The 12,807-nt window shown below is 40.2% G+C and overlaps 1 protein-coding gene across 1 annotated transcript; it reads right to left on the reverse strand.

Annotated features, from left to right (window-relative positions):
- Nucleotides 1–8,813: 8,813 nt before the first annotated feature.
- LOC133874635 (peptide-N4-(N-acetyl-beta-glucosaminyl)asparagine amidase A-like) lies at nt 8,814–11,025 on the reverse strand. Its single transcript, XM_062312508.1, has one exon. It carries the CDS (start codon nt 10,808–10,810, stop codon nt 9,074–9,076), a length of 1,737 nt encoding a protein of 578 aa, XP_062168492.1. The 5' UTR covers nt 10,811–11,025; the 3' UTR covers nt 8,814–9,073.
- Between the last annotated feature and the right edge of the window lie 1,782 nt (nt 11,026–12,807).

Genomic DNA, 12,807 nt, shown 5'->3' on the forward strand with positions numbered 1-12,807 from the left:
GAAACATAGCTTGTTTAACAGCCATTGTTTGGAGGGCTCTCCTAAAAATTCTTGCTCTTGTGCACCCTTTCCAACCGAGAAGATATTCCCGAGGAAACGGGCTTTCAAACAAAAAAAGGATGGAGAGCTGGGCCCACCTTATCTCAGAAAATAGAGAGATACTTGGCAGCTAACATCGACGAGTTTCATGTTTGAGCTCGGTTACCAGTTTCCTTGCAACTCAAGGGTATCAAAGCACTTCAAGTACCAGTCAAAAGAGAAAGAGGTTCAGTCGGCAGCAATGGCAGCTTCAGGACAGTTTTTGGACTCTGGCTCAATTTGACCTCCCTGGCTTCACCTTCGTTCAGATCGTCACAACCCTGGTATGAATTGAGGACCGGCATACGAAGAGGACGTCGTCTCCAGTTCATCGGGTTTTAGATTGAAAGGTCTTCTAGAAGGTAGGTCGACACACTTCGGGATCATTGGCCATGGGCACTGAACTTTCTCGGCTAACAACAAGAGGTGTGCTCCGACTATGCCGATCTCCCACCGAGAACTCTAGTGTAACAATCAAAGTCCTCGGCGAGTAGAAGTTGCAAGCGGGCAAGGCTGATCAATTAAAAACCCCAATCGGTTTCTACAATTTGCCCATGACCGAGGCCTCTCTTCAGTTAACAAAGGCAACAGGAATCAAAGGCCCGATATGGTGTAATGGGATTTATGCATGCAGAGTACGCGATCCTCGAGTCATAGATCAGTTCCGAGCAACTAGACCTACACGATGGGCAAGCCTTGTTTACACGTGGGCGTGGGGTCTTCTGAGCCGTTTGCATGGCACATGCAGACCCACGTGTTCACACAGAAATTACCGAGATTGGTATTCAAGTCTTCAAGGACGACATTGTCCTTCCGAAATTCTTCATTCTTGCCCGTAACCGACTGAGAATTGGGTCTCGGGGCCATGGCAAACCGTCACACACTGGCGTTGGAAGAGACTCTGTTAACAGGCACCTGTTTTTGCTTCCAAGGGGTCCAAGTAGCAAAGTCGGTGTGAGCGAGTGGGGCGACACCTGGATGCAAATATTGACAAGTTTCTTTACAACGCTTCTAAAAAAAAAAAATTACAACTTGAGGATACCGAGACACCTCCAGTACCAGTCACCAACCCACTATGATATTCATTCATCGGTGAGCTGGAGAGGATGAGTACTATGTCTTCATTGCACCGACAGCCCACATCTAGGCACCGAATTGTGACACCATGGACGGGTTTGAACCATGAGATGCAAAGCAAGTTCTCGGGCTATCCATTGTGGTCGGTGAATAAACTTTGCGGCCCATTGGCAAGTATGTAGATCAAGTTCCCAAGCAACGCGCTGGAGAACACTGGATTGGGATTCTCCGAGTGAAAGCCAACAATGAGATTTTCGGCAAAGTACCCAGCAAAGTCTACACATGAAGGTATGTGGATATGCACATGGATGCGATCGCCAGACCCAAATGCCCGACTTCATCAACGTCCCCTTCCTCAAGAACTTGCTTTTTTCAATCGGAGTCCTATGAAATCTCGGATAGCTATTTGTGTTGTTCGGTCAAGATCTGGTTGAAAATAACGTGGGCGATTAAGCTGACCGACATACTAAAAATAATATATATATATATATATATATTGATGGAGAAGTCTAAGAAGTTTGCATCGAGTGCACCCTACAGCTCTCGGTTCAGGCTTTGCGAGGAATTGTTCAGTGCAGAGGACGTCTCGGGAGATCTCTTCAGGGGACATTTGCCGAGATTTGCTTAGCAATAATTCGGCTCCTCCAGACTTCGGCCCGCCAACATTGTTTCGGTGCAACCAACAATGATTTGGCGAAAACTCAGCAATGATGAAGGAAGCAAACGAGTCTAACTAAGTTTGGGTATTTCGTTTAGATGGTGAGATGTCTGGCGTTGGTAGCGATAACGTACCGAGTTCTTTGTTCTACGTACGTACTGAGTTCTTTGCTCTACATGCCGAGTTTACTATGTACTGAGTTTGCAAGCATTCCGAGCAACCCTTCCAAGCAAGCATCCCGAGCAAGCATTCCTAGCAAGCAATGAGATAAGTCTATTCTTGGCATTTTTATCCATGATTAGCCTATTCACAATGCATGGTAATTTATGGAAAATGATTTTTTGCAATGATTCTTTAAGAAAATCTACGTTGAAGAACTGTCAAATTTCGAAGTGGTTAAATGTCTTGTGCTTTGACTATTAAATTTAGAGGTTGGCTGCTCGCCACCACACACATGAAAAATGACGGTGCATTACTACTTAGCCTTAGCACACACAGAAGTGAAATGACGAGAAAGGGAAAACCATATCAAATAGCATGATCAATTTTTGGTACAACTTCGCAAATTTTCTCACATTTTTACAACTAAGTTATCCTCCTTCGGATAAGGGGGGTAACTCGGTTTTTACAACTAAGTTATCCTCATTTGGATAAGGGGGGTAACTCAGTTTTTACATTTAAGTTATCCTCCTTCAGATAAGGGGGGTAACTCGGTTTAGCACAAGGATCGCAGAGAAAGACTTCTGATGCTTGTTATAGTCTTCCTTGTTCTCAGCAATCTCTAGAATGTGTTAAGTCATCTTTGAAGCAAAATTCGGTTGTCTAAAACAAGTAATTTAGATTTATTGATGTACCCTTGATAAATAACTTAGGCAAATTTGTACAATTGCCACAGTTACTTAGGGGGGAATATTAGCTAAAGATCCGCTTAGCTCATGCTAACTTGTTATTTTCCCCTTTGGAAAGAGCACACATCTATACATGCATTATTAGCAATATGCAGATTCTACGAAGATTTATGCGCTGATATTCTAGCTTCTCTAGTGCCGAAGCAAATTTGCTCAAGAGGTAAAGCTCCATTCGAGAACACCACCTTCTGTGGCTAGGAGGTGGCATAAAAGCGTCTATCCCGCAGATTGGGATAGCCGTAAAATTCATCCCTCTCCGAAAACAGGGGGTCCTCCTCGGATAGGAGGTGGTATAAAAGCGTCTATCCCGCAGATCGGGATAGTTGTAAAATTTCTCCTTGGATAAATGGGGTCCTCCTTCAGATAAGGAGGTGGCACCAGAGTTGCAGAGGGGACTGATTGCTCCTGCGAACTATTGCACAAGCTACCAGTTATGGGACTACTTACAGACATTTCGGCAATTTCTGCTCGGATAATCACTACGCACACAACAAGTTGTTCTCTCTATTGGGTAGAAGCTGAGTAGTCATCCAGCTTTGTGATATCCTAGGGAACCTCACAGGAACCAAGATCAATCACCCTCCCTTGGACCAGGACAATTCTCATTTGGTGACAGCCCCAGACAACTGTTGGTTATACACTCCCTCAAAAGTAAGTTAGCTAAATTTTCATTTACTGGCAGATTCTATTTGCAGAAAACCTTCTTCGCAAGGCATAAAAAATCAATGAGGAGCATCACCTCGATAAAAAATCAATGAGGAGCATCACCTCGGTAAAAAATCAATGAGGAGCATAACCTTGGTAAAAATCATCATGGGAAGATGTTCCCTGCGACAAAATTTGAAAGCAGGGCACCATTGACATTCAGGTTTTTGTTAAGGAATAATGCAACAAAAAAGATGAAATGACTAATGGAAAATCCCTCCTTGGATAAGGAGGTCTTCCTTAGATAGGGAAGCGCAAAAATTCCTCCTCGGGTAAGGAGATCTCTGTTGGATAAGAAAACTGACACGGTTTCCGAAAGACACTTTATGAGGTGACTAATGGATTTGTTCGTCCTTGAGAACCGATGACCTCACTTTGGTACTGTGGTTTTCCTCTCTCAGATAGGGAGGTAACCTTGGTGGCTAACGTCTTTTGGATAAAGGAGTGTATCCTTGGGTTTGAATGATTATCCTCTCTCGGATAGAAAGGTAACCTCAGGGACTATCCCCTTTTGGGTAGAAAGGGGGGTAACTTTGGATTTGGATAGTAATTCCCTTATGGATAAGGAAATAATTTTGAATACCTTCCCCCCTCGGATGTGAGGGGTAGAAAGGAGATCCACATGAATCTTGTTGGTTTGAGTAAACGGGTTCCCAACTGTGCATTTAGATACCCCTTCAGGTTTCGGACTTCCTTACTTACTAAAGTGAATTGCCCGAGCGCCTCTGACACAGAAACAATAGCTCCAAAAGGCGACTAATTAGAGGATAGGGATGACAGAATTATCGGACTAGATACCTCGTTCTATTAAGACTCTTAAGACATTGGGCGCACCTATTAAAATATAAAGGCTTGAGGAATATCACCCTCGAGATCTTGATCTTATTTACAATGGCATTGTCCATGGCAGCACCAGGCGTGTGCTTGGGAGTTTGGGGGGTAAAGCAAGTTCGAAAACACCATAATAGGTGCAGAGCTCTTTCTTGGACACGAAGACGAATTGATGACCCGACTTCATGATTCTAGCGGAGAATCCCTACATGGCATTCCCGAGATGTCCTCTTAACCCGAGGTTATAAAAAGGGTTGGGAGTGACCGGGTAGGGTTGTCGGTCAAGAAGCACACTCAAAGCTCAAGGCACCCCTCTTGTCTAATGAGAGTTAGTTAATATAAATTTTTCAAGTTTTCATGAAGACTACAATAAGCACTATAAGTTCAGCATCCATGAATCTGTGGAATTATTATGAGAAGTCTTGGAAAATTACAAAAAACTTGGAACCCGGCCAAAGCTCAAGAAAAGTCACTTTATCACATGAGGGTCAAGAAGTGAGAAAATTTGAGATTCTAGAATTTCGAAGCATTGATTTCCATAATTCCTTTGCTTAATTATCTTTATCTCAAGTAAGAGATAAAAGAATTGGGGGGTAACTGTTGGGGAATTATTATTCCCCACTCGGGTAGTACACGTGTCGGATTATATGCTCTGTCGGGAATGACTACTCGGGTTATACGCTTGGTCAGGAATATACGCTTGGTCGGGAATGTACATTTAGTCGGGAATTACCCAGGTCTCGGGATTATATGGTTGGTCGGGAATGACCATGATCTTTAGCATTTATTAGGATCTTCGCACTTGTCAAATCAAGTCAGAAATTAGTATGGGGCACCATGCCTAATATCTACACACTTTACCGGTTACTGTTCACCCTATACAATAATAAGACTTCATTATGGATCAATAGTAAAATGGAACCTATATATTTACCCATCGTCTAAGAGGTATGGAGATCTAATAAATGAGCATCACTCTCTCTCTCTCTCTCTCTCTCTCTCTCTCTCTCTCTCTCATTCTCCCAACTGACTTAGGCGTCGGAGGAGGCTCCACCGGCCAACCCCCGGTGGACCTTCGCTTTGTTGCAGGTTACAGACAAAGGGACGAATCAGAGGCTGCCACGTCATCAGGCTAAAAATCGCATCAACAGCTGATATCAAATTTAATTCTCCCTGGGACGACACATTGGAATCTGTTGGCAATGCATTTTGTTTTTGATTTCGCATCAGCTAGTGAAATTTCCAAAATCCACATCTCGACAGACGGCACACCTAGGTTTCTTCGGATACCTTCATGTTCAGGTTGTTTCACTACAAACTCTGCTTATCTTGCAATTTTGGCTGATGATTTCTCGGGTTCTTCTTCTACTCTCTCAACCACCATATGGAGGGATATCTAGAAATTGAATTTAAATGATCGACTCAGACTCGTCCTCTGGAAAATCGCTTAGGATATGCTTCCCACAAGATCTCGAGTCTAGTGTATCCTCCCCTCCCTGGAATCCAATAACACTTGCCTTCTTTGTAAGGCAGGGGATGACTCCCTGCAACATCTGTTCTTCAACTGTGTTTTTGCTAGGGTGGTTGGGCGTAATTCATCATGGCCACTTGACTCCACTACTATGAATTTTTCTAATATGCAGGATTGGATTAAGCTTATTCTCTCTTCAGGGTCTTCCCTACATATTCCAAGGATGGAGCATCATAGATTCCAAATTTTTGTAGCGGTTACATGTGACCTTCTTTGGTTCTACCGTAATAAGGCTATCCATGACGGTATTCCTTATGATGCTTTCCAAGTTTCCAGAAATATAAATAAAATCTCACTTCAGCATTCTGATGCTTGGAGCCATCTGTCCAATCCTCCGACAGAAAAATGGATTCGCCCTCCTTCAAATTGGTATAAGATCAATTTTAATACCACCATCAGAGATTCTTTCTCAGCTCAAGCGGCTGTCTGTCGCAACCAAAATGGACATATCCTTGGTGTCATTTCCCAAATTAGCCACTGATGCTCTCCCAATATGGGTGAAGCCTTAGCTGCTCCTCTAGCTACTTCATAGGCATCATCTCTTCGTCTAAAGCAATTTATTCGAGAAGGAGATTCGCAGGTCGTCATCCTAACTCTTCAGTAGCCTAGTATTTCCTAAGATTAGCATATATCTAATAATATCCATAATATTATTGACTCTATTCCTCTTGATACTTCATGGTCAAACAGGAAAGTCAATGAAAGTGCAAACTTCTGTACTCACTATGTGGCACATTGGGTCGCAACTAACTTCAATTCTGACAGCATTCCCAACTATCCTTCACCTATTCCTTCAATTCGAATTGTCAATGATAAAGATCCACCTTAGGTTTGTTTAGATGTAGCCATAGCTTTGGTTTCGGAGAAAGTTTTCTATTTCACCGAAGCTTTAGTTTTGGTTAATTTAAAGCTTTGGCTTTTTCAGCCTTAGCTTCTGTTTTGTTTTCTTCTCAAAGCATCTTAAAAAAAGAAAAAAAAAAGAAAAAAAAAAAAAAAAAGATATTCGAGCATTGGACCTCAAGAAGTCAAGATTCCTCTCCGTCTCTAGAAGCATTATGATCTTTTCTTTTCTTTTCTTTTTTAAAGGAAGACGAAGAGAATTCTTTCCAAAACAGGGAGCATTATGATTATTAGAATCCACGTGAATTGCTTTTGCTTTCCTTAATACTTTCACTATTAAAATATATATATATATATATATATATATATACACTTTTTTCTTCTTCCCTTTATCATTTATCTTTTATATCTCTCTCTCCTCGTCTCCCTCTTCTCCAAAAACATGAACCAGGTCTTCTCCCCTCTTTGTCTTCTGCAAGCACATGGAGCCCCTCTTTCTAACGGTGAAGATTCAACATATATTCCTCACATTCATAAATACATTTCACAGAGATTTCAAGAAACACAAAAGTTCCACAAATCTATCGCTTAGCTTAGAGAGATTTGTACTTGCCTGGGTTCTTCAAGAAATCAACCACCACTTGCAATTCAGAATTTGGTTGCGAATATAATGTCAGTTTTGGGGACCTTTGGAAATTGGAACCAAGTTCCATCTGAAAAAAAAAAAAAAAAAAAAAAAAAAAAAAAAAAAAAAAAAAGGAGGTTTCGTTTGGGGGTTTGGGTATTGGAGGTTGAAGGAAGGTGAGTTAGTTTTTTTTAGCATAACGAAGATGAGTTTCGTTTTTTTTTTTTTTTTTTTTTTTTTTGAGATTTTTTCTATATTTAAGGGAGAGAACCACTTATAGGATATCTGCTATACTAATGTTCTAAGAGCATTCCCAGAGTGATTCTATTAGTACATTAAGTATTCATAAAGTGTCCATAAATAAATGAGGTGGCTTTTAAAATCACAATTTGATCAAAATCATCATTTAATCAATCACACGCCCAATAGTGATTTTAAAGAAAAATGATAGAAATACATCACTTTTACAACAAGTGTACAACAGTCCTCTCACATGGGGTGGGCCTCACACACTGTGGAGCCCACCCCATGTGAGATGGCTGTTGTACACTTGTTGTAAAAGTGTTGTACGGGAATCAGTTCTCGATTTTAAAAGTCATCTCATTTATTTATGAACACTTGATGAATACTTAATGTACTAATAAAATTACTCACATTCCCAGTAGTTACCCAACTATTTTCCTTAAATGTAGGGAACAAAATTATTTTTTGTTTCTCTAAATAAATATACTCTACAATAATTTTCCTATATCTTTTCCTATAACATTAAAATATTATTTTTAATCTGGATACCCTTATGCGTGTGATGATATTCTTCTCCATCGCACCTGACATACACGACAAATATTGGAAAAACACAGATCTAAAACTACTATATAAAATAGGCCTAGTGGCTTTATCCTAGATGACAATCTATATAATGATTTAAATCGAAGGATAAAACCTCAACATAAGACATAATCATTTCTTCAACTCACTACTAAATGGGAATATTAGCAAATAATTGAACAAGGTGGTGGTTAGTTGCCTAAGTGTTGGGGAGATAGACATCTAGAAAAATCATCCAATGAGATTAGAATATGACATGTTGAGACACCACTCAACCGAGAAAATTAAGCATATAGATTTAGGCCCTATTGGATTATATTGACGACTAATTTGTAACATCTATTCAATGTGAGATTTACCTATTTTTACACTCAACGTGTATAGTCAACAATCTCTTATCTCTTCCTAATACACTCCACTCCTCCTTGAACAAAAACTTCATCAAACCTATTGCTCCTAAAAATTAAAATCTCTTGTAGGCTTTGTGGGTTTGTCCACACCATCCACCCTACCCGCGTTCCAACTACAAAAGGGACCTATTATCTATGCATGCACATCGTCTCATTAAAAGAAAAAGAAAAAGAAAAAGAAAAAGTCACCACTTCCATCATAAACTCCCATTAACAAGAGATACCACTTAGGCCCACCTAATTCACTTTCTAGGACCCAATTTCCACAAACTTATATGATTACTTGGAAGTTGCCTTAATGAAGCAAGTGTTCCATCTCCTCTTGAAAAACAAAAGCAGAATCACTACTGATGCAAATAACTTAATAACAATTTACAAGAATATCCAGAAAAGAAATCTGTCTTCATAATGATTATAGATTACAATGCACTTACTTTTTATTTCATTACCCATTAGCAGGAATTCTCTGGATATCGTACAATAGAAGAATCACCAATATTAGCGGATCCTAGAAAAGTCCTTCGAGCAGGGCAAGTCCACCATCTGCTTAACCCAGGACCAAAATGAGAGTACTGTGTTCTTCTACGTACGGCATGCGTCTACCACTTTATCATAAAGAATTGTGTAGTTTGAGCTGCTTATATTTCTAAAGTAACAGAAATTGCTGGCATTATATTTGTACACTTGTTGTGTACTGCCCAATACACGAACTACCAGTTTGTCCTTGACAGCCATAGAGCTCTGCGCATTCTGCACATTTTTGAGAGAGCTATTTGATAATCCAAAACCAGCAGCCTCAGAATTCTTCTCATTAAATCCCAATGTTATATTTTCAAAAGAGAAATAAGTTTCATTTCCTTGATCCAAGCTGTTGAAGTATAAATGAACGGCGTATTTTTTGTGTGACATTGTTGAGTAAACAGAAGAGGATGGGATCATTGCTTGAACACTGTCATTGAAATGGATGATTTGATCCACAATCTGCAAATCCCCATCGTTCCCCATCACCATTGAATTACTGTAACTGAAGTTTTGAAACCAATGGGTCGTGATATTCCCAAGGGAGGACTTTAACCATCCAGCTGATGATATGGACCTGCTTCCACTAGTCAAAAATGTTCCATTTAAACCCTTAAAATTGGATACCACAGAAACAACTTCAGGTAAGCTAATGTGCGTCAAAAGCTTCCCTTCAATTTTTGTGCTCTTTCTGTCCAACCAAAGATGCAAATTTGCATCTACATACCAAACATTCAAGGCATTTGTCACACTAAATCCAAAATTGTGGGCCTCTCCATCAAGTATCTTTCCTAAAAACGGGGTGATTTCAATATTATAGGAAGGTAGATTGAATGATCCAATGCCAGTAATGGGTCTCCAGAAGAGGGGATTGAGCCCTCCAGTATAGATCACAGTAAAAGGCCAAATTGCACCAACAACTTCCCCATCAAGACTGACCACAACCTCCCTAAAAGGTCCATTTCCGGGCGTATCAGTGAGGTTATTTGCCTCAATATATTCGTTTGTAGGATTCAGATACCAAAATTCATCATTCGCATGATATGAAACATAGACCTCCAACAGAGCCCTATAAGAATTTTGAGGAATCTTGAATTCCTTCCTCTCAATATCCGTGGAATCCTGAATTTCGAACCACAACCCATCTTTCAACGGCAGGTTTCGGGAAATGGGTAGGATCAAATCAGCCGGAGAATCATATTTGGGCAATGAATTATCCGAATTCTTGTCAGGATAAAAATGAATGCTTATATTCACGTGGTAAACCCCAGTATAAATACTGTTAACGAGATTACCAAGATAAACAGAAAGAGTTTGATTCTTCATAAGCAATGAATAATACCTGGTAATGTCCTTCTGAACGCTCCAAACAATTCCGGTAGCCCTCGGCTCCGCCGTGCAGCTACGAAGAAGCTCAACCCCACCAAGCCAGACGCCGAAGATGCGGTCAAATTGCCTGCCTTTACAAGTCGCATTCCATTCAAATACAATCTTGGAGAATTTCTTAGATGGGCAGTGCGAGGGAGGTGTGTAATTTGCAAAAGCCGGGGGCTGGCCGTAAGTGAAGCCAAAGTCATGTTGGAGGATGAAGTGAGAGCAAGGCTTGGTGTTGGGGAGTTCGATGGGTTTGGTTACTTCAAAAAAGAGAGTTGGCGTAGTGGCATTGAGGGTCAGGGGTGTGCTCTGGGAGAGAAGCTCCGACCTGAGGAGGCTGTTCCGGCGGAGGTTGGCGGCGGAGAAGAGAGGCTGGAGGAGGAGGAGGAGGAAGAGGGAGAGTAGAGGAAAAATGGAGGAAGCCATGAATGTTGGTTTGGTTTGAGTTGGTTTGTTGAGTTCTCTCTCTCTTTTATTGAGGGAGACTCGGGCCCGCTTGGACCGCTTGGTCGGTCTTTCTAAAACAAAGTTTTCTTTTCTTCTTCTTTCTCTCTTTTCTTCACGTTGCAGTGCTCCCTGTTAAATGTGAAGACTTTGCAAAGTAAAGAACAAAAACAGAGAAAGCAAAGAATGGAGGAAAGCCATAGCTTCTGAATATTGAAAATATCTGGAATAATGAATACAAGAGCAAAGAGTCGGCTAACTAGCTATGACATCAGCAAAACTATTACATCATCCTTTGATTAACCCACGTGTATAATACAGAATAACTGATTTTATTATTGCTAACACTCCCAAGGCCCACCCCACATCTTCTTCTTTGTTTGTTTTTTCTTCACGCCGCAGTGCTCCCACCCAATTTAGACTGAGATTTTTTTTTTTTTTTTTTTTAATTCTTAATAGAGGAAATTGGTTTTAAATTTGTAATGTTGTTTGTTGTTTGATTTTCTTTACGATCATTTTATTTAATCTATGAACTTGATTATGAGCTGAGCTCATTGAGATATACGGCTAGATTAATTGTGAAATAATGATTGAACGTGCAGCTAATAACCAGTTTTTAAAGGTCTCCGAAACCAAAACTGACATTACATTCGCAAACAAATCCTGAATTACAAGTGGTGGTTGATTTATTGAACAACCCAGACAAGCACAAATCTCTCTAAGCTAAGCGATTCTTGAACTTTTGTGCTTCTTGAAATCTCTGTGACATGTATTTATGAATGTGTGGAGTTATTGTTGAATCTTCGCTGTTAAAAAGAGGGGTTCCAATACCGCTCCATGTGCTTGCAGAAGACAAAGAGGGGAGAAGACCTGGTCCATGTTTTTGGAGAAGAAGAAGACGAGGGGAGAGACATAAAAAGGATAAAAAAATGATAAATGTATAATAAATTTCTGAGTTGAGGAGCGCGAATCGAAAATGGTCCTTACTTTTTAAAACTTTTTTGCTAATTTGAAATGGCTTATTCCCATCACTTTTCTTTCCAATTTCGCAAATTTTGTTATTGTCAAGTCATTTTAAAATATTATTTTTTAATAATTTTATTTAAAAAGATAAATTAAAGAAAGAAAAAATTAAAAAAATAAAAGGAGTTGAGAGTGGCTGCGACCAGCAGCCATCCTCTTAGCCTCTTAGGGAGGGAGTGGCTCGCAGGCCGCCGGGAATGACATAATCTACCCAGCTGAAGGAGCAGAGTGTGTGCTTAAAGGCTCTGAACTTGTCGAAGGCTGCTCTGGTCGGTCTCCAAACAATTTAACCCAAACTATATTCTTCTGCCATTATTTATTGAAGTCTTTACAATTACTTTGCGGAGAGATTTCAAGAACCAAATTATCCCTCGAAGCGTAAACCCAATCTATGTGGAAGAAATTGGGTTTCCACGACGGGGGTGGTTTTCTTGCTTTAGTGAGATCCTTGGGAATTCTGTCGGAAGAGCAGCAAGCCCGGGACATGCGGCTGGAAAACTACAAGAAATTTCCGCTGGAAGATAAGGGGGGAGATTTTGTGGAACAGAGGGCAGCGAGAAACCAGGGGGCAATCTCTTGCCCAATCTGTCCCTACATTTAAGATTGCTGCTGAGAGCAATAAGGAAATTATGGGTGGAAAAGCGTCACGTGTCACTTGGATATCATGAAATTTTTTTCCAGTGTTACCGCCACGTCGTCAGCAGCAGCTATGGGAGCAATAATTCGGACCTTGTCCTCAAGGTATGTGACAAGGATATTATAGAAATTATTTTAATGTTCTCTGTAATAGAATAATTAAATTAGGTTTTAATGAGATAAGAGTCATATTTTTTCTTTAAGAGAATAATAGGGTTTATTAATATGGTATTAGTCGTATAATAGATTAATTAAAAAAATTAGGAGTTTTGCTCATAAAGCAAGAATCCCTAAATTAAGGAAAGTATATCCCATTATGT

This window comes from Alnus glutinosa, chromosome 8, assembly GCF_958979055.1.
Source record: "Alnus glutinosa chromosome 8, dhAlnGlut1.1, whole genome shotgun sequence".
In the NCBI taxonomy this organism is placed as follows: domain Eukaryota; kingdom Viridiplantae; phylum Streptophyta; class Magnoliopsida; order Fagales; family Betulaceae; genus Alnus; species Alnus glutinosa.

Excerpts from the sequence above, each read along its gene's own strand:
- LOC133874635 (XM_062312508.1), bottom strand. The coding sequence starts at position 10,810 with ATGGCTTCCTCCATTTTTCCTCTACTCTCCCTCTTCCTCCTCCTCCTC.